This window comes from Mustela putorius, unplaced genomic scaffold, assembly GCF_011764305.1.
Source record: "Mustela putorius furo isolate JIRA1106 unplaced genomic scaffold, ASM1176430v1.1 tig00000151_pilon_pilon_pilon, whole genome shotgun sequence".
Taxonomy (NCBI): Eukaryota; Metazoa; Chordata; class Mammalia; order Carnivora; family Mustelidae; genus Mustela; species Mustela putorius.
In genome coordinates this window covers 830412-853440 of record NW_025421296.1, presented here as the reverse complement: position 1 = coordinate 853440, position 23029 = coordinate 830412, and the positions used below count along the sequence as shown (strand labels likewise).

Genomic DNA, 23029 nt, shown 5'->3' with positions numbered 1-23029 from the left:
CTGTGAAGAGAGAGAGTTTGACTTCTTCATTACCAGTTTGGATACCTTTTATTTCCCTTTGATGTCTGATTGCTGTTGCTAGGACTTCTAATACTATGTTGAACAAGAGTGGTGAGAGTGGGCGTCCTTGTCGTGTTCCTGATCTCAACAGGAAGGATGCAAGCTTTTTCCCATTGAGGATGATATTTGCTGTGGGTCTTTCATAGATAGATTTGATGAAATTCAGGAATATTCCCTCTATCCCTATACTTTGAAGTGTTTTAATCAGGAACGGATGCTGGATTTTGTCAAATGCTTTTTCTGCATTGATTGAGAGGACCATGTGGTTCTTCTCTTATTAATTTGTTCTATCACATTGATTGATTTGCGAATGTTGAACCATCCTTGTATCCCAGGGATGAATCCCACCTGGTCATGGTGGATAATCTTTTTAATGTGCTCTTGGATCCTGTTTGCTAGGATCTTGTTGAGAATCTTAGCATCCATATTCATCAGTGATATTGGTCTGAAATTCTCCTTTATGGTAGGGTCTTTGCCTGGTTTGGGGATCAGGGTAATGCTAACTTCATAGAAAGAGTCTGGAAATTTTCCTTCTGCTTCAATCTCGACCATTCTCTTACACCGTACACAAAGATAAACTCAAAATGGATAAAAGACCTCAATGTGAGACAGGAATCCATCAGAATCCTAGAGGAGAACATAGGCAGTAACCTCTTTGATATCAGCCACAGCTACTTCTTTCAAGATATATCTCCAAAGGCAAAGGAAACAAAAGTGAAAATGAACTTTTAGGACTTCATCAAAATCAAAAGCTTCTGCACAGCAAAGGAAACAGTCAACAGAACAAAGAGGCAACCCACGGAATGGGAGAAGATATTTGCAAATGACAGTAGAGACAAAAGGTTGATATCCAGGATCTATAAAGAACTCCTCAAACTCAACACACACAAAACAGATAATCATATTAAAAAATGGGCAGAAGTTATGAACAGATACTTCTCCAATGAAGACATACAAATGGCTATCAGACACATGAAAAAATGCTCATCATCACTAGCCATCAGGGAGATTCAAATTAAAACCACATTGATATATCACCTTACACCAGTTAGAATGGCCAAAATTAACAAAACAGGAAACAACATGTGTTGGAGAGGAGGTGGAGAAAGGGGAACCCTCTTATACTGTTGGGGGGAAATGCAAATTGGTGAAGCCACTTGGGAGAACAGTGTGGAGATTCCTCAAGAAATTAAAAATAGAACTTCCCTATGACCCTACCATTGCACTCCTGGGTATTTACCCAAGATACAGATGTAGTGAAAAGAAGGGCCATCTGCACCCCAATGTTTATGGCAGCACTAGCCACAGTGACCAAACTGTAGAAAGAACCAAGATGCCTTTCAAAGGACGAATGGATAAGGAAGATGTGGTCCATATACACTATGGAGTACTATGCCTCCATCAGAAAGGATGAATACCCAACTTTTGTAGCAACATGGACGGGACAGGAATGGATTATGCTGAGTGAATTAAGCCAAGCAGAGAGAGTCAATTATCATATGGTTTCACTTATTTGTGGAGCATAACAAATAAGATGGAGGACAAGGGAAGTTAGAGAGGAGAAGGGAGTTGGGGGAAATTGGAAGGGGAGGTGAACCACAAGAGACTATGGACTCTGAAAATCAATCTGGGGGGTTTGAAGGGGTGGGGCTGGGAGGTTGGGGGAACCAGGTGGTGGGTATTGGAGAGGGCATGGGTTGCATAGAGTACTGGGTGTGGAGCAAAAACAATGAATACTGTTATGCTGAAAATAAATTAAGAAAAAAAAAAAAAGAAGATATGGTCCATATATACAATGGAGTATTATGCCTCCATCAGAAAGGATGGATACCCAACTTTTGTATCAACATGGACAGGACTGGAAGATATTATACTGAGTGAAATAAGTCAAGCAGAGAGAGTCAATTATCATTTGGTTTCACTTACTTGTGGAGCATAAGGAATAACACAGAGGGCATTGGGAGATGGAGAGGAGAAGTGAGTTGGGAGAAATGAACCATGAGAGACTATGGGCTCTGAGAAACAAATTTAGGGTTTTGGAGGGGAGAGGGAGTGGGAGATTAGATGAGCCTGGTGGTGGGTGTTAAGGAGGGGACATATTGCATGGAACACTGGGTGAGATGTATAAATAATTTTGGGACACACACAAAATAAAATTAAATTAATTAAAAAAAATAAAGGCTAGTCTCAAACTAGGTTGTTTAAACAATAAAATTGGAAAGTCATACAAACCAAAGAAACATAGTCCACCCAAAAATACTATGGCATTGGCCCATGGTCATGTTGTTTATCCAGTTGAGTAAATAAACAATCATTAAGGTAATCAATCATCATGATAATGCTATAGGTTTTGTTTGTTTGTTTTTTACTTTTTAAGGAATGTTTTTAATGTATTCCTGTTTTTTCCACATATTGCATTGTTTCTTTTAATGTTTTGTTATTGAGTTTACTAATTACCAATAGTCACACAGAGAAAACTATATGCCACATCTGAAATTTATGTTCCTGAAACTTAATCCAGAACTGCATTTGGACATCTGCCTGGATTATGAGAAACATTTTCTCTCCTTCAAAAATCATGCAAAAAAGAGAAAGAGAAAAGTAATGTTGCTTTATTATTTTACGAAGACTTCAACAAAAAAGGAAATGCTATTTCCTATCCCAAACATACTGACAGATTTAAATTTTGGTTTCTTCACTTTTATCTTTCAATATCATTTATAAGACTCCTCTGTGTTCAGGTAGCTCACCAACTCACTGGCTGTTGAAGCCTATCTCATTAGATTTTATTGCTTAATTACCACAAATTTAGCCTCTCTGTTTTATTATTTCACCATTTCCCTGGGAGTGGTTTTTTTGTTCAGTGTGCCAAAGGGCAGAAATCAAGGTGTCAGCTCAGACTGTGGTCTCATTTGGGACTCAGGATCTTTGTACATTCTCCCCAGTGCTGATGAAATTTGTTTCTTTGAGGCTATAGACTGAGGTCTGTCCCTGCTTTCCCTCTAGTCATCTGGGAACAGCTCTCAGCAACGAGAGCCCCCTGCAATTTCTTGCTACATGGCAGTTCTCAGCAGGGATGTTTCATTTCCTCCCAGGGCAGCAAGGGTGCATTTCTCTGATTTCCTCTTTTGCAACCAGCTAGAGAAAACATTATTTCTTTTAGGTCAGGTTAGGTCAGGCCCACCCAGACAATCTCCCTGTTAAAATGTCAAATGAGTTGTGACCTTCCTTACTTCCTTACATCCGCAAAATGCTTTTACAATAGGACCGAGGTTAGTGTTTGACAGGATTCCTGGGAGAAAGGGATCCCTGTGTATATACCAGGGTCAAGAATCCTGAGGGCCATCTCAGAATTCTGTCTACCATAACCATGATTAAGAGATGTAATGGCACCATCAGTTCCTAATGAAGATGGGAACAAATGACTCCAATAGCATGAATCTATCACCCATCTTCTTTCTCACAAGTTTCCCAATCAATAAACTGTCCAGTTGGATGTTAGACCTTTTAAAGGTGCAGGGACCCCAAGTATTTCAAAGCTCCTGTAGATTCAAGTGTATGATCTGTGTGAGTACCAAGGATTAGAGAACAGCCAGCTTCACCACAGTACTGAGGAGGGAGGGTCACACATGGGAAAGGCAGCTGTGAATATCACATACAAGAGAAAGCGAAGGGATGGTGCAGTTTTTCCCCATGGAATTTCATAATTCTTGACATCCCACTCAGTGGTACTTGACAAACCCAACTAATTTTTGAGGCTGTGTTTTAGTTTGAAAAATGTCAGACTTTTGGATACAGGACAGTTTTTAACCTGATAGCTCTCTGAATGAGAAAACTAGAAACAGAAACATCATTAATTTTTCTTTTAACAGAATCTGTAAATTCTACATAGAATTTTGTGATCTTACATAAAGCATCTGTATTACTTCAGAGCACAAAAAATTTGTGAAGAAATGAAGGCAGAGTGCGGTGTTCAGACCCTAATTTTACTCACCTGCAAAATGTCTCCCTTCCATCATAACTTTATTTAAATCATGGCTATGTTTTTAATTAACAATTTAATTGGTTGGTGCTTTCTCAATCCATTTCTCTGGAGGCATGGTTTTCTGTTTAACTTTCTTGTTTTAATTCTTCAGCAAAACCATAAAATTTAATTAGGAAAGTAACCAGCTTTGTAACAGTGGGTTCTAGGTCTAATTATCTATGCTGTGACCATACCGTCTCTGATTTCACTCAACAATGCATAGACATTTTGCATTTGTTCCTGTTTCAGAGAAGACATTGTGAATTTAGAGCCAAAGCACGTATCCCACTCACTTTTCGCTTTTCTGAAGATGCTTAGTTATAGCCAAATAAGTCAGAAAAATTAAAGTATCCGTATATGCTAAGTATCCATATAAACTAAGAGCCATTAAAAGACCAGGATGAAGGGTTGTTACCATGTGTATGATTTTCCTATTGCTTTTCTATTTCTGTCATATTTCTGTTGCTTTTCTATCACTACAGAGAAAATTACCACAAACTGAGCAGACATTTACCATCTCAAAGTTCTGATGGGCACAAGTCCAGGCACAGTTGCCTCGGTTTTCTCTTCAGGGTCTCACTGAGCTAAAAGCAAGACACCAGCTGGGCTATGATTTCATTTGGACCTCAGGGTCATTTTTCAAGCTCAGATGGTTGTGGCAGAATTCAATTTCTTATAATTGTAGAGCTGACATCCCCATATCCTTGCTGCTTATCAGCTGAGAGTGGCTCTCACCTCCTCAAGCCCAACAGGATGTCTTATCACATGGCTCCTATGGAGAGTTCACAACGTGCAGTTTGATTCTTCTTTGACTGCCAGAAGGAGCACTTCTTTGACTCCTTTCTCTTGTCAACAGCTGGAGGAAATACTTTTTTTTTTTTTTTTTTTTTTTTTAAGATTTATTTATTTTAGAGAAAGAGAGAAGGAACGAAGGGAGTGAGAATCCCAAGCAGACTCCCTGATGAGTGTGGAGCCCAGTGCAGGGGTAGATCTCATGATCATGACCTGAGCCAAAATCAAGAGTCAGACGCTTGATGACTAGGCCACTCAGGCAACCCGGAAATGTTCTGTTTTTTAGTTTTGTTTGGACTTTATTTATTTACTTGACAGAGATCACAAGTAGTCAGAGAGGCAGGCAGCAAGAAAGAGGGGGAAGCAGGCTCCCTGCTGAGCAGAGAGCCTGATGTGGGGCTCAATCCCAGGACCCTGAGATCTGACCCGAGTGGAAGGCAGAGGCTTAACCCATTGACCTACCCAGGCAACCCAATGCTCTGCTTTTAAATGGTTCATCTGATCAGGTGAGGCCCACCCCAGATTATCTCCCTTCTGTCACATAATGTAATCTATCAAGGAAATGACTATTCTATCATATTCATAGGCCCTGACCAGACTCAAAGACAGATTATGCAGGGTGTATACACCAGGGGGCAGAAATTTTGATGCCATCTTAGAATTCTGTCTACCACACTGTGCTTTAGGGAAAGGGCACAACTAAAAGCTCCCTTTCCCTGGCAGGCAGTGCATGGGGTGTGCAAAGGAGCTGTTAACAACAGTGCCAATTCGATCTCATCAGCTCCACAGGGCTTAAGATGATAGACAGTCATCTTCTTTCTTCTCTGCAGGCTGCTTTCTCTGCCTGGCCAGAATCACTGCTTTCAGTGGTACATGTGGATCACTCGATGAAATCATTTGAATTTAAAATGACATCCAGTTAACATGATGCTTTCAGACAGAAATGTATTTAAGCTCAGTGCTTCAAATTTCAACCCAATAACACTATTTCTTTGGTAAAAAGAAATGAAGAAACGTGCAGAAAAATTAACATAGCAGGCCTGAAACTCCTGTTCTTAAAAAAGCCCTACTTGCAAGTGTGGCCATTAGCTGCCATCTGGAAACTAAGCGTGAGAGGATCCTTCCTGAAATCTGAGAAGGGTGGTTTCACTGCACACCTAAACTGTGCAAACAAGATAGCTCATGCTGAACACCTGCTTTCCCCTGGAGAATCTGGAATTTTAGTATGTGCTTGGTAGAGGGGGCCTACATGATTAGGCCCCAGTAAAAACCCTGGGCACTAAGTCTATAATGAACTTCCCTGGCGTTATCATGACTCCTTGTTGGGACCATCCTGTGGTAATTCCACAGGAAAACAGTTCTTGGAAGCCTGTGCCTGGTTTCTCCTGGACTTCATGTCATTGGTTTTTCTCATTGCTGGTTTCGCTTTGTATCTGTTTGCTATTATAAATCAAAACTGTGAGTAGGATTTTCGGCTGAATTGTGAGTCTTGTAAATCTCAAAACCTGGAGGTGGTATTGGTGACTCAAGGAATAAAGTAAATGAGAACATGACAATGTACACATGGAATCTAGGCTCCACTGCCCAGCAAACTTGGCCTTATTCCTCTCCATTGGGAGAATGATCAGAGTAAACATACTGGAGGCAGAAGGCAGACCTCATGTGGCTTCTAGAGGGTTTGGAGCTGTCTCCAATGGGTGCTCCAATGCCACACTGTGACCCAGGGCAAGTTACTTAAATTCTGTTTCTCCTAATTTCTTCAGCTGTAAAATAGCAATAACTATACCCACCTCATAGAGTGGTTAAAAGGAACCAATTTATAGGAAGCACTCAGAGTGACTCAGAGTGGTGTGAAACCACTAGAACATTGTCAACATTCTGATACTAACCTCCTTGCTTCCCTTCACTCTTCTCCCCTCTTCCTCATCAGTCCCCTTTCCTTGCTTCTCGTAGTAGTCCTCTAAACTCCTTCACATCCAAACCATTTCCTCCCCTCAGATTACTAACTTTCCTCAAGAACTAAATGAAAATATGCAGGATTTTTAAGTGTATACAGAAGTGTGTACAGAAAAGGGCACAATATAATGTATTCTCCTCAGTGTCCACAGTCCCTTCTATGCTCAATGTCATTTTTGTTCCATCTACCATGATTTAGAAGAGTTTTTAAGTAACCCTCCCAGTCTTCACTGATGAAATTTTATTACTTTTGCTAATGGTGAGTACTTATCACATATAGAACTATGCTGTTTTGTTTTTATGACTTTCTAAGATCTACCATGTAAATATGTTTACAAATGGTATGTGTGTTTTGGGGGGGGCATTCTTTCACAAACATTTTTTCCCCAATACTTGGTTAAGCATATTTGTTTCCTGAGATACTGGACTTCATGATATAAAGTAGCTATTTTATTTTTTTCCAATGCTGTATCTAAAAATCAATTTTAATGGAGATGGGAGCTTCTACCTGAAAACTGCTTTGTTTCTTTGCAAATGTTGAGTCCCTGATGGGCTGTATAGATAGTTTCAGATATTGCTGCTGAAAAGACTTTGCTGGGGTTAATGATCATAGGAAAGTTCATGTCAGTATCCTGAAGCAGAGATTCCTTTGAGAAGAAGAGGTTTAGGATTGTATCTGGTACCAGATACAATCACGATTTGGGGTGAGGTCCTCCTGCATTTTGACTTTGGGCCCTTGTATAGAGATGCAAGCTTAAATTGGACAATGTGTATGGCATGTGTAAAAGCTAGGAATGAGGAGAAAGAAAGGAAATGAATAAATTCCAAGTTCCATACTTCATTTATAAGTACATTCAATATTTGAAGGAAAGATGTCAAAGAGAAAAATCAAGCCAACAATAATTACAAAAATCTGATAATTACAAATATCTCCAGAAGCCACTGAGACTATCCCTTCTCTCTTTTCCTCCTAACATCTTCTCTAGGTAGGACTGTCCTACAGATATTTAGGACACACATTTTTCTATCTCATTTTGGAGTTTAAGGAGGCCTTCTTGGTAATGTTTTGCTAGCCATTAAAAAGAAGCTAAACCACCCATATTTTATGGCTCTGCCTCTGTCCTTTGTAGGCCTAGAAAAGAGCCCATCACTACACCTTTCATCATAAGTTTCTAACTAAAGCTAACACTCAAGTATATGCAGTATTAGGCAGATAAGAAATTCTCTATCTCTAAATCCCACAAAATTCACCCAAGATTGAATAATCAGAGTCCTTCAACCTCTGCCAACAGAATTTTCTTATCAGACCAACTGAAACATACAAAAATTAATTAACTTGAATTTCTTTTCTTTTCCTCAATTCACTTCTGCTTGAATTTAATTAAAATGGAAGTATAGATGATCATCAGGAAAATTTTAAGAAGAAAAAGTGAACTCTGGAAAATTGTAAATGAAATTCACTCATTCATTAAAAACAGCAAAAAAACATTTACTGAACTTGTAGGATATTCCTGACACTACCTTCATAGCAATGAGAGAAGTGTACAAAAAGTTCTCTCATGAAGCTTACATGCTACTAAGGGAGATGAAAAAATAAATGAAGTCATAAATAGATAATGGATAAGATATATCATCTTTTGAGTAACTTTAACTTATCCTTTAAAAGCTCTTTCAAGTCATTGCTTAGCATTTTTCCCCCTTGGCTAATTAATTCCACTTATTCAACTCCCATCAGCAAAGCCCTGTAAACACTCTATAGGCTTAAAGGATAAGTGAGTGGAGGCTCCTTACCTTAAGTTGGTGGTATATTTTCTTGAGTGCATTTGCTTCTTCTTCCGTATTGGGAGTAAGTCTAATGACCTTATCACTATAAGATAGGGGGAAAAATGGTGTTATTTACCTTTCAAAAGGAAGGATTTAGTCAGCTTTATATGTTTACCTTTTAAAAAAACTAACTTTGCAGTTAGGAAGAGTAATAGCATAACAATGGGCTGAACCAATACCAGCAATACTTGGACCACCAGGTATTTTAACCAGTTATTTTTATTCTCAGCTCACATTTTTGTTGTTGTTGTATAAGATTCATTTATTTATTTGAGAGAGAGAGAGAAAGGGGGAAGAGAGTAGGGAGAGGGAGAGGATCTCAAGCAGACTTCCTGTTGATCATGGAGCCTGATCTCATGATCCCGAGATCATGACCTGAGCTGAAATCAAGAGTCGGAGGCTTAACTGACTGAGCCACCCAGGAGCCCCATAATTGGTCATTTCCCCCTGCCTTAAGATTATTGGTTTTTCCATCAGTTTTTAAAGATTAAATATTCAAACTTAAGCAGAGAAAGGCCAAAAACACAGGAACAATGGTGACAGGGACAAGGACTTTTATGAAGAGCTGAGAGCAGATACCAAATAAGAAACTTCTGATGATAGGAGTTAACACACTCTTTTTAAAAACTTAACGATGAAGAGGCGCCTGGGTGGCTCATTTGGTTGGGCGACTGCCTTCCGTTCAGGTCATGATCCCAGAGTCCTGGGATTGAGTCCCACATTGGGCTCCCAGGTTCATGGGGAGTCTGCTTCTCCCTCTTATCATCTCCCCTCTCATGTTATCTCTCTCTCTCAAATAAATGAATAAAATCTTAAAAAAAAAAAGTGCTGAAAAGGAATGTGACTTTCAATAAGAGACCATATGAAATCTATATACTATGGAAAAGTGCTGGTTCAGATTCTTCCTACACTGAGAACAGTAAAGATAAGCTCATCTCTATTGGCCATCTTATTTCTGTAGTACAGAGCTCCCCAAGTGCATACGGGGCCAGCTGGAGGGCCACCAACAGTTTCATGTGTCCCACAAGATATCAATGGCTATAAAAATTTTTAAGTGATAAAAATTTAAATTTTTTTACCGCTTAAAATTGTGCCACAGCTGAAATTATATCTGAACACTCTAAAATTTATTTCAGTAAAGATCTGGGATTGTCTAAGAAGACTGGATGAGTCATGCTATCTGCCAGAGAGTTCTCTATAGTGGTGACTTCCCCCAAAGGTGTGTTAGACAGCAGTTATTATTTGTAGTTATATCTTGATGTGGACAGGTTGGAAAGCAAGCTCTAGTACATACTAAGCAAAACTGGTTCAATGTGTTTTGCATAGAGTATAAGATTAGTATCCTAATATGTTTTGCATAGAGTACAGTTATTAAGTATTTATTAATAGATTGGTATAAAGGAGATCATTGAGGACAATTGGTTTCTAGAGGAAATGTAAGAGTTCCCTGTACTAAATAGAGTGGAACAGGAATATTTTTCATAACCCTCTACAGCATTTTACAATGACTGAAGATAAAATAGATTATTAATACTACACAAAGAAAGACACACACAAAGAGCACCCACAAAAACTCTAGCAGTTCACTCACAACTTATCTCTTCAACCTCAAAGGTATACTGGAGTAAGAATGGAATATGCATACTTTTCCATGGTTTTACTACTTAGATGAATAGCAGTATCCAAGGCTAGATAAGATTAATATGAAAGTCATTGAGTCCCAAGGGAGACTTCCAGATTTGTTGTAAATTATTGGTTAAGGCTATGCATTCATTTCCAATCACTTTAGCTTTGTTATTTCAAATAATGCTGTTTTATCTTCTTTATCTATGCATCTAAAGGCCCTTGGCTTGTTGATAATTTAGTATGCTCCGGGCACTATCCTAACAGGTCATTTTAGTTTCCTCAAAATCACACAAAAGCGCCCTTCAGCATCAATAGCATCAATGCCATGAAGTCTATTTTTCCAGAAAGAATAAAAGAAAGTAGTGGCAAGGAACAAAATCATCAAGCCACTGTGAAAGAACTCCAAATATGATCTTCAGAATCTAAGTGTAATTTACACCTTTTTTCTTTTTCATTTCTGGTACACAGTTCTCTGTCCTTTATTTTTCCTGGATTCATCATATCCTGGCCTCTCCCACCTGACCCAATATAATTCTTGGCAGAGAAAGGCAACTCTGCTGGGTGATACAGTTGTTTCTGAAGGATGGATCACTTGACAGCTTGCTGAAAAAACCTCCATCTGCGACTATATCAGCTCCTCAAGAGTGCAAAGAATGCAATCTGTAGCTGTTTCAGTCATAGGAAGTTCTTTTTTTTTTTAAATGATGGATAATTCAACGTGGTAATTAGTTCCTGTTCTGTGAGTATACAATAAAAGGTGACCATGCCTAGGATAATTTACCTCTGAAAGTGATTACTCAAGCCCATGTTTGTCACTTTTATCACAAAAAGTTCACATCACAACTTGTAGAAATTCTCAGGTGTGACTTGAGAAATGTGTTTATTAATATTTGATTCCTTATCAGAGAAAAGAGAATAGGGAAATTTATTTAGGAAAATCCATGTAATGTATTTTGTAAATCCATAAATTTTATTAGACTAACCAGTAACCAAAACCAACAAGAGTACCCTATTCAGCATGCAAAACCAAATACCCTCCAAATGCCCCATTTGTTCTATCAAACAGAAAACTTGCTCTCCTTAGACCTGATAGCTAGTCTTTTTTTTTTTTTTTTTTGAAGTGGCGAACAGTAATTCAGTACTATGAACAGGAAGGTTTCAGCAAGTACAGTGGCTCCTGGAACTCGGAGATAAACTAGCTATGCACATCAAAGGTGAATGGAGAGGCGCTCCTAATAAATGATGCGGTTTTTTTTTTCAACCGCTAGGTGGCAACATCAATTTAAGGCCCTTTGGCTACCCTTTGGGATTAAGTTGAGAGAATCAAAGATCTGCATAAGGGTTAAATTTAGGGAGCTAACGGCAAGCAGCTGCTCGTATGTGTATGTTTTTGTAAATCAGATACTTCAATGGGAACCTATGTAACATTTTCATAGGGAGCATAGATCTTTTAAATCACCATTTAAGGATGTTATATAAATGAAGAATATTCCAGATAACTAATCACCCAGTAATTCTGTATTCACTCACGATACACCTAAATTTTATCCTCTTGCCTTACAGGACAATTAAGGTTATGTTGCTATAATGCTAGCACCAGGTTGCAAGTTGATTACTGATCCCAGTGCATAGTAGCAACCACATGAATGCCCTATTAAACACGTTTAATCAATTTAAAGAGTATTGTTAAATGCATAAGGAGAACATATGCACCCAGAGAAGAGTATTTGGCAAGAGAGCGCCTTCTCTAACCTTTTACAATCTGTCTGGGCTTCAGTATACTCATCAAAGGAGTGGGCAATAAACTAACTCGCGTTTTAAAGTTCTAAGACTATGCTGCTCAAAGCCAATGCCTGCCATATTTATTGCTATGTCTTGACTGCAACACCTACAGAAGAATGTGTTTTATGGGCAGTTGGAGAGTTCTCAGACTTCTTTGGAAAGACAAAGATCTGAACCTCCAGATTTTGCCCTCTGGGTCTGGCACGAACTTTCACTATTTGATTCCATTATTAAACTCTAAATTTCTTTGCAAATTACAGAACCAGTTTATAAATCTATGCTTGTAAAAATGAAAATATTACTGCAGATACAAAATAAAGTTCCCCTCCCAGTTCTCTTTCACACCAAACCTCCCATTGTCCTCTAGTGGCCATTGCTTATTTTTTGTGACCCATTCCTGACTCTTTTACATTTACACAAGTGCACACTCACACGATGGTTTCACAGCATTTTGTAACACTAATTTGCTTTTATTTTTTTACTTAACATTTATTTTTTACTTAACATTTATTTTTTACTTAACACAACTTTTAAAACACTTTTTAAAATAAATGGCTGGATTTCCATTTGTCAGTACCTTATTTTGGAGTTCATGCCTATATTCATAAGAGAGACATTTTAAAAAATAAACTTTTTATAAACCAAAAATAGTTATTTGAATCATCCTTGTTTGATTTTTGATATCTGCATTAAGCTATCATCATGGAATTTGAAATTTCCCACCTTTGTAATATGCCTCAACAAATTGAATGACACAGAAACTATGTCCCTGATTGTTTTGTAGACTACATCCATAAAATTATTCAAGGTGGGATGAACTCTTCACTTTTTTTTGCAGTTGGGGTTTAGATATCTACCTTCTAAATTACTTTGTGGTCTATTCAGTTTTCTTCCAGGCTTTTGGAGTTAATTTTGGTAATTTACACTTCCTGGAAAACCATCCATTTTCTTATATAAATTATAACAATTAAAATGTCTTATAACTTAAAACATCTTATCTTTATCTGTATATTTGCCCCCCCTTTATGCCCGAATGTTATTTGGGATTTTAAATGTAAATTCTTTATTCAGACTTTTCAATGATTTTTTTTTACTTTTAAAGCTCATTGCTTTAGCAATGGCCATGGTTGCCAAACTGTGGAAAGAACCAAGATACCCTTCAACGGATGAATGAATAAGGAAGATGTGGTCCATATACTCTATGGAGTATTATGCCTCCATCAGAAAGGATGAATAGCACGGGGCACAAGGGGAGATGGAGAGGAGAAGGGAGTTGAGGGAAATTGGAAGGGTAGGTGAGCCATGAGAGACTATGGACTCTGAAAAACAATCTGAGGGGTTTGAAGCGGCGGGTGGGGTGGGGTGTTGGGGGAACCAGCTGGTGGGTATTAGAGAGGGCACTGATTGCATGGAGCACTGGGTGTGGTGCAAAAATAATGAATACTGTTATGCTGAAAATAAATAAAAAAAATATGCAAGTGAAAACTCCTGAGCAGCCAGGGAGATTTAGTATACTACCTAAACTATTATATATATGACTACAATTACATATAATAATCTTTCATTTATAGGACATTATGTAGTATATTAAAATCATCAATTATTAATGTTTTGAGTTCAAAGATCCCTCATGTAATGTTATTAGGACTAATATAATGTGAATTTCCCTTGTAAGACATTAGTCTTAGTATATATTAAAAAAACACATATGTATATAATTGTATATATATATAGGTTATTGGTTTCAATATATCTATTAAAATAATTTTTAGATGTGTACATATATAACATTAAATCTATTCTAAAAATGAATATTTTGCAATCTTTGTAATGATCAGAAATTTTATATACCCCAATTTTTTAAAACCTTTAAATAAATGATTCATTTTTACCTCCAAAAAAAAAATAAAGTATGAATACCCAACTTTTGTATCAACATGGACAGGACTGGAAGAGATTAGGCTGAGTAAAATAAGTCAATCAGAGAGAGTAAATTATCATAGGGTTTCATTTATTTGTGGAGTGTAAGAAATAACACCGAGGACATGGGGAGATGGAGAGAAGGGAGCTGGGGGAAATTGGAGGGGGAGATGAGTCCATAAGAGACTATGGACTCCGCAAAACAATCTGAGGGTTTTGAAGTGGGGGGTGGAATTTGGGTGAGCCTATTGGTGGGTATTATGGAGGGCATGTATTGCATGGAGCACTGGGTGTGGTGCATAAACAATGAATTCTGGTACACTGAAAAGAAATTAAAAAAATAAAAAATTTTAAAAACATCATTGCTTTTATTGATGTTATATGTGTGTGTATGTGTATATATATCATAATTTCTATCTTTATGAATTCTATCTTTATGAATAAATTCTATCTTTATGTATTATGTACTTCTTTCTTTAGATCTACTTTGTTACTCATGTTTTAATAGGGAATATTTTTATTGATATTCAGATCTAGTGATATGGTATCAGGTGATTTCAGGGTTTTGTAATTCAACATACTTAAATTAAAAAAAAGTTACCCATTTCTCCCACACCCCATCACTTGTCTCTGATAGCCACCAATCTGTTCTTTTTTTTTTTTTAGGCTTTATATATGAGTAAGATTAAAGTGTTTGTCTTTCTATGACTTATTTCACTTAATACAAAGCCCTCAGACTTCATTCTCATCACAAATAGCAAGATCATCCATTCACTCACTGATGGTTCCTGGGCTGTTTCAATATCTTGGTTATTGCATATAAATAATGCTGCAGTAAACATGGCATGCAGATATCTTTTTGAGTTAGTGTTTCTTCTCTTGATAAACACTCAGAAGTGGAATTGCTGGATCATATATATGGTAGCTATACTTTTTAGAAGAACCTCCATATTATTTCCCATAGCGCTTGTATCAATTTATACTCCCCAAACAGCACGCAAGGGCTTCCTTTTTTTTTTTTTTTAATATAATTTTTTTTTTTTCCCACATCCTTGCCAACACTGTTTGATAAAAGTCGTTCTAACAGAGAGGGGGTGAAATTTCATTTTGGTTTTGATTTGCATTACCCTGATGATTAATGATGTTAAGCACTTTTCATGTGCTTGTTGGCTATCTGTATATCTTCTTTGGAAAATGTATCTGGATTTTCTGCCCATTTTTAGTGTTTGGCCACTGAAATGTATGAATTTTTTATGGTTTGCATACTAGCTACTCATGGGACAGGTGGTTTGCAAATATATTTCTCCCACTCAGTAGGTTGACTTTTCATTTTGTTGATGATTTTCTTTACTGTGCAGAAGCTCCATTTGATGTAACCCCCCTTTGTTTTTGCTTTTGGGGTCAGATTTAAAAAATCATCAGCAAGACCTATGTCTTACTGTCTAGGTTTCCTTTCAGGAGTCTTATGATTTCAGGACCTACATTTACATCTTTAATTCATTTGAGTTAATTTTCATGTATAGTGTAAGGTAATGGTCCAATTTTCCCTACATTATTTATGGAAGAGATGGCCCTTTCCTCATTGTATATTCTTGGTTATTTTCTCATTATTGATTGACATATATATGTAGGTTATTTCTGGGTGCTCTATTTTGTCCCTTTGATGTAGGTGTCTGTTTTTATGCCAATACCATGCTGTTTTGATTACTACAGCTTTGTGGTACACTTTGAAATCAGGGAGTCTGATGCCCCCAGCTTTGTTCTTATTTCTTGAAATTACTTTAGCTCTTTGAGGTCTCAGTTCATATAATGTTTAGATTTTTTAAATTCTATTTCTGTGAAAAATGCCATTGGTATTTTGATAGGGATTGCACTGAATCTGTAGCCAGCTTTGGGAAGTATGGACATTTTGACAATATTAAACCTTCCAATCCATCAACATGGAATGTCTTTCCACTTATTTGTGTCTTACTCAAATTCTTTCATTAATGTCTTATAGTTTTCTATATATACCTTTCACCTCCTTGGTTAACTTGATTTATAGGCATTTTGTTATTTTTGACACAATTACAAATGGGATAATTGCCATTTTTAGTTTCTCCATAGTGAAGAGTTATTTTGAGAAATGTTAAATTCTATATATTCCTTTTAGTAGGTTTAATTATGCTATTTAAATCTTCTTTCCTTATTGTCAAATTTGACAATTTTTAATTTTTTTTTATTTTTTAAAGATTTTATTTATTTATTTGACAGAGAGAGAGGTCACAAGTAGGCAGAGAGGCAGGCAGAGACAGACAGGGGAAGAAGGCTCCCTGCTGAGCAGAGAGACCAATGCAGGCCTTGATCCCATGACCCACATCATGACCTGAGCTTGAAGGCAGAGGCCCTGTGAGTCACCCAGGCGCCCAAATTTGACAATGTTTTATAGAATTTTAATATATCTTTTGTGATTTGAGATTTGTCAGTTTAATTTAAAAACTCCTAATTCACATATTTTGATGATTTGTAGATATATATATAAGTTCATCGACTAGTGTATCTTCTAGATGGACTAAAGCTTTTATCCTAAAATGTCTCTAGAAAAATACTTCTATAGCTCATTTAATGCTGTTTAAATTCCTTTTTTGCCAAATGATTGGCTGGGGCAGTTTTGCCTAGGTCTTTGTTATGTTTTTTTTTTTTTTTTTTTTAACAGATGAGTTTCTTAGAGACATCATAAGGCTAGATTAAATTTCTAAAAATTTAATAAGATTTTTCTCACTTTTAACTAGAGAATTTTATTTATTCACATTATTTATATTACCTAATTATGTGTGGTTTTTGTATTTGGTGGTTTTTTTGAGCTAGCACAAGCACGGTGGAGTGGGGGACCCAGAGAGTGGCAGACAGAGAATCTCAAGCAGGCTCCAACATCATCATAGAGCCCCACTCAGGGTTCTCTACACTGAGATCATGACCCAAGCCAAAATCAAAAGTTAGATGCTCAACCAAATGAGTCACCCAGGTGTCCCTCTTTTTTGTAATGTAAACTTAATATGCATAAAAATGTAAGGCACATACATTATCTAGTATTAGAACATGTACACATGTGTGGTTTTTATTTTTTATTTGTTATGGGTTCTTGCCTTCTCTCCTTTCCTTCTTTCTTGGAGTCAGTTCTCTGCCAATTTTTACCTAGTAGTTTGCAAGCTATGCATCTTATGTCTATTTGTTTAGTGAATTCTTACAAGTTTTGCAAACTTATTTTAACGTACTTCATGTCTAGAATTAAGTCTTTGTATTTCCCCCCTGAACAAGATATATTTTTTCAGTCCTTCTCCCATGTTTTTCTTTTTTGCTCCATGTTTTCTTAAAATCACCTAGATTTTTTGTTATGTATTATATCTAAGTGGTTATCTGAGTTGGGTTCTTTCAAAATTCTATGTTGTATATGCCATGGTGAGTGCTGTGAATTGTGTAAGACTGAAAAATCACAGACCTGTACCCCTGAAATAAATAATACATTATATGTTAATTAAAAAATCACATGTTGAAGTCCTAAACTTCAGTAACTCTGAATGTGAATCTATTAGGAGATAAGATCTTTAAAGAAGTAATTAAGTTAAAATGAGATCATTGGTTTGACCCCTAATCCTGTTGGACTTGTATTCTTACAAAAGGAGGGAGTTGGGGCACAAAACTGCACAAAGGGAAAACACCGTGAAGATACAAGGAAAAGACGGCCATCTGCAAGCTAAGAAGAAAGGCCTCAGAAGAAATCAACTGTGCTGACACCATGCTCTCGGACTTCCAGTGCCAGAACTGTGAGAAAATAAGTTCCTATGGCTTAAGTCACCCAGTCTGCAATACTTTGTTACCATAGTCCTAGCAAACTAATAAATACACTGAAGATGATAGCTTAATGGCTATGTCCTTAGTCATTCCTTGATATTTGAATGACTTTAGTCACTTTGTTTCTAAATTCTCCCATCTTTGCATACATCACAACACTCATTGAACTCACTGCAATTTGTTTAGTGACTTCTTTCTTTCTTTTTTTTTTTTTTTAAGATTTTATTTATTTATTTGACAGAGAGAGATCGTAAGTAGACAGAGAGGCAGGCAGAGAGAGAGAGAGAGAGAAGCAGGCTCCCTGCCAAGCAGAGAGCCCAATGTGGGACTCGATCCCAGGACCCTGAGATCATGACCTGAGCCGAAGGCAGTGGCTTAATCCACTGAGCCACCCAGGCGCCCATGTTTAGTGACTTATTTCTTAGTAAGCTCTAAACTCTGTATGAACAAGAACTCAATACATTTTGGTTTATTCTATGGGAGTCATGTGAAAGTGTCTCTATAGGGTGGTATGAAGCTTAGCTTGTCTTGAGGAGTCTATAGATAGGTTTATGTTTTTTTTTCTTTTTTTATTAATTATTTTTATTAACATATTATATGTTTATTTATATGTATTATTTGCCCCAGGGGTACAGGTTTGTGAATCGTCAGGCTTTTACACATTGCACAGCACTCACGATAGCACATACCCTCCTCAATGTCCATAACCCAACCATCCTCTCCACATACCCCCTTCCCCCAGCAACCCTCAGTTTGTTTTGTGAGATTAAGAGTCTCTTATGGTTTGTCTCCTTCCCAATCCCATCTTGTTTCATTTTTTTCCTTCCCTATCCTCCAAGCCCCCCACTCTGCCTCTCAAATTCCTCATCTCAAATTCCTCAGGGAGACCATATGATAATTGACTTTCTCTGATTGACTTATTTCGCTCAGCGTAATACCGTGTAGTTGATCCACGTCATCGCAAATGGCAAGATTTCATTTCTTCTGATGCTGCATAGTATTCCATTTTATATATATATACATATATATATATGTATATATATATATACACATACATATATCTCACATGTTCTTTATCAATTCATCTGTTAATGGACCTATCTAGGTTCTTTCCATAGTTTGGGTATAGTGGACATTGCTGCTATAAACATTTGGGTGCATGTGCCCCTTCAGATAACTACATTTGCATCTTTAAGATAAATACCCAGTAGTGAGACTGCTGGGTTGTAGGGTAGCTCTTAATTGCAATTTATCTTTCACGCAGAATGTGAATTCGGAGACCACACCCATACATGGTAGAGACAGGGGGTGTCTACTTTCCAGTGATCTCCCATCACCCAAATCTCAAGTGGACTAAAACCGCCCTCCATTTCTCCATCTATAGGGAGTTTTTCACCACACTTTGAAGTTCCCTTTCTTTTTATAAACTTGCTTGTAAGCTCTCCACATCTTCCTGTTATAGGCATTGGAATCCCAGCCTCAGACTTGGTAGTCCCTTTTCATAGTCCTGACCCCAGAAGTACAGAGTATCAGCTTTTTCTTTGCATGTTAGCTGATGCTTTTTGCCTCCAAATGTTTGGCATCTGGAAATTTCCCTCTTTTCCTACAAAGTTCAATTACCTAATAAAACTAATGACAGGGTGGTGAAAGCCCGTACTCTGGAGACAAGATACCGGCACTAGCTGGGAGGACTTCAGGCAATGCTTTTCACCTCTCTGTGCCTCAACCTCTCTATTTATAGACTTGGGTTCCTGGTACTTAGTTCATGGGTTATTGTGAGGATAAAAGGAGGACACATATTCAGTGCTTAGAATAACAACTAATACAGACTAAAGGCTATATAGATGTTTGATCCTATGAGGTTTTTGAATTTTTTGTGTATTTTCACTTTATCCAATATTTATATCTTAGGGTTCCTGACTAAAACAACTCCCTCTTCTATGTTCTATTAGACTCTAATACATTGAATAAAACGCGTAAGATTCTTTTAAGAGGAAACTACTTGTAGCAGACATCCTGGATATCTTAAGAATGTCTGACTTGTCACAGTCTTCCTTTGAGGTATCATTTGCCTGGTATCTTGTAACTCCTTCCCCTGTAACCACACTTAGTTTGACATTGAAATTAAAGGCAGCCAGTGGATGATCAGGTGGAATGACAAGTGAGTCCTACCCAGTTGGGCTCACTTCACTTGACGGTGACTAACTGCTGATGTAGTCAGATCTTGGGGAGTTTACACTCGAAACAACAAAAAAAATTATTTTTCAGTATCAGGGGCAAAGGCAATAGACACAGGTAATAGCTCAATTACCACCATTGCAAGGTTCTCAAGCAGGGATCATAGGCACTGGACACACTGTCCTTTGCAAATGATCTTTTAGGATCCAGAGGCAGGTTTGGAAATAGTCTCCATTCTTCCTGTGTTTCCTATAAACTGATATCATCTGATGTATCTGGAGCATGTCTTTTTTTAAGACCTAACAAATGTACTAGTGCTAAGAATATTTAAGCAATAAAAAAAAATCTGATCTCCAAGTCAATGGATTTATCTTCTCCCATCTAGTTCCTCTTCAGGTAGGGGGAAAAAAAGAGAGTAAGGCTGGATTTTAATCCATGCTCTATCAATTGACCAAATTGCTTAAACATTTAGAGCCAATGATTCCTAATCCTTAAACTGAGGAAACAGCAATATATTGTTGCATAAGGTTTTTGTGAGATTTATTTCATTCAGAGACATTTGTTAAAATTACATCTATGCCTGGTATGGCAGTAGGTGCTAGGGATATAGCAGTTTCTGCCAGTGATGGGCTTATACTCATGGTACCAATGAGATATTATCTGGGAAATGCTTAACTTGTTAGAGACTCTCAATGCATAGTAACTTCTGTTATTATGTCTACAGGAAAAGCATATTCTCCTCCTGTAGAACTTCAAGAGTTGAGAGCTTATGCTTCTCCAAGTATGTTCCACTGTGAACATTAGAAACAATAAAACATTATTTTATTATGGATCTATTTAACCTTTTTAAATTGTTGTTCCTGGTATTTTGTTTCTTGACCTTTCCATGGGTATTTGAATCTAATCATTGATCAGTTTTTTTGTTTTAATTTTTTAAAAGATTTTTATTTATTTATTTGACAGAGAAAGAGAGATCACAAGTAGGCAGAGAGCTAGGCAGAGAGAGAGAGGGGGGAAGCAGGCAACCCGCTGAGCAGAGAGCCCGATGCGGGGCTCGATCGATCCCAGGACCCTGAGATCATGACCTGAACTGAAGGAAGAGGCTTTAACCCACTGAGCCACCCAGGCACCCCCATTGATCAATTTCTTAATTTGGAGCTATTTCCTCTCTTCTCAGGCTGGCACCTGTTTATCACACACATTAGATGGTATTTTTTGTAACAGCTACTAATAAATAGGACTTTATATAAAACAAAAATGGAAATTTCAGAATAAGTTCTGTATAGGCATTCTCTCTATTGGTACAAGTTACACAGTTTCGATACTTTTTTTTTTTTTTTTTTGGGAATGATTCATATGGAATGTTCTTTTTTTTTTAATTTTTTTTTTATTTTTTATAAACATGTATTTTTATCCCCAGGGGTACAGGTCTGAATCAGCACTCACCAAAGCACATACCCTCCCCAATGTCCATAACCCCACCCCCCCTTCTCCCAACCCCCCTGCTCCCAGCAACCCTCAGTTTGTTTTGTGAGATTAAGAGTCACTTATGGTTTGTCTCCCTCCCAATCCCATCTTGTTTCATTGATTCTTCTCCTACCCACTTAAGTTTCGATACTTTTAAAGGCACAATTTACCCAGATGTAGAAAAGGATATCTAATGCTTTTCTTCAGTGGTATAAGACTAGATGACCATTGTGGATGCTGTTGACTGCTCTTCCAAATCTATTTTGCTCTTCTTAAGCCCTAGCAGAAGGGGTTTGCTCTGATATTCACTCCATACTTTCATTAAGAATGGGTCTTGATTAGCCAATCAGAGCAATCAGTGCCCAGGAAATTTTGTTAGTGTGGAGATTAACATGTGTTATGAATTGGCCAAATCAAATTTAAGGGAAGGATTATTATTTCATGGTTGGGGGGGCAGTCATTTTCCTGTCAAATGTAAACAAGGAAATGAATAACTGTTTGCCACTGGGAGCCTGTAATTAGGAAGGGGATGAGCTGTTGAGTGAAGCAGATTTTGTGGACTGTTGAGTGGGGAGAAAGAAAGAACCTGCATCTTCAGTAGTCTTGTTGAATCAAGCAATTAAGCTAGTCCTACCTCTGGACCTCCTGTTATGTAATATAAAAATTTTACTGTATAGACAAGTTTGAGTCAGTTTGAGTCAGCTGTCCTGCTTGTAACCAAAAGGACCCTGCACAATAATAGTGATTTTACTTAGTTATTTTTAAGGAATGAGATAAGGAAACTATGGAATAACTAAATTCACTTTAAATCAGTCTTCACAGGTGGAAGAACACATCCATGTTCTTTCTTTCCTCCCTGAACACCTTTCTCTAAAACACCCCTTTGATTTTGATGCCCACTCTGTGTATGCTTTCAGAAGGGAAAACTAGGATAATAATCAGTAGCTAAAACTCATCTCCTATTCACAAGAAAAACAGGACAGTTTAAAATATTTGCTGAATTTTCTGAAAGTCTGTATCCCATGGAAGAGTTAATAATAGGTTCACTTAAAAAAAAATCTCATGCCTGAGCACAAAGAAATCCATTAGATAATCCCACCTAGAGAAATTAATGTTCACATGTAGATTCTATATTATAAAATGCTTGGGTCTCAGGGCTGCATTTTCTTTGTTGAAAGATTATGTTTTGATGCACATGAAAAATTTCATTAAAAAGCAATAAATAAGAGACAAGTTGGCAGAGAATACTTTAGAGAGCTAAATGGATTCTTCCTTTCTTTGGTCATGGTTTATAGTTGCAATATAAAGTACTCAGAACATCAAGAAGCTCCCTGTGGCAGTTTGCTTAGGACATAAAGATTTAAACTTCACTTTTGGATTAAATGGAAGTGATGACTTTCTTCTTCTTTTTTGGTTGCTGCAGTATTTTAACAGCAGAGAAAAGAAACACACCACCTTCCAAAAGCCTTACTGATGTATTCACTTTATAACAGACATTTTTTCAAGAGGTTGAACACCGACCATGATATCTCACCCATAAAGGAGGGTCAATAAATATTTTTTAAATTG

At 37.3% G+C, this 23029-nt stretch overlaps 1 protein-coding gene across 1 annotated transcript in view; it reads right to left on the bottom strand.

The window, feature by feature from the left end:
* CPA6 (carboxypeptidase A6) overlaps positions 1–23029 on the bottom strand; it is a 348306-nt gene that overhangs the window by 166333 nt on the left and 158944 nt on the right. Inside the window, 1 exon segment of the mRNA XM_045075688.1 lies at positions 8624–8699. Within this exon segment, the coding sequence (XP_044931623.1) occupies positions 8624–8699 (76 nt within the window).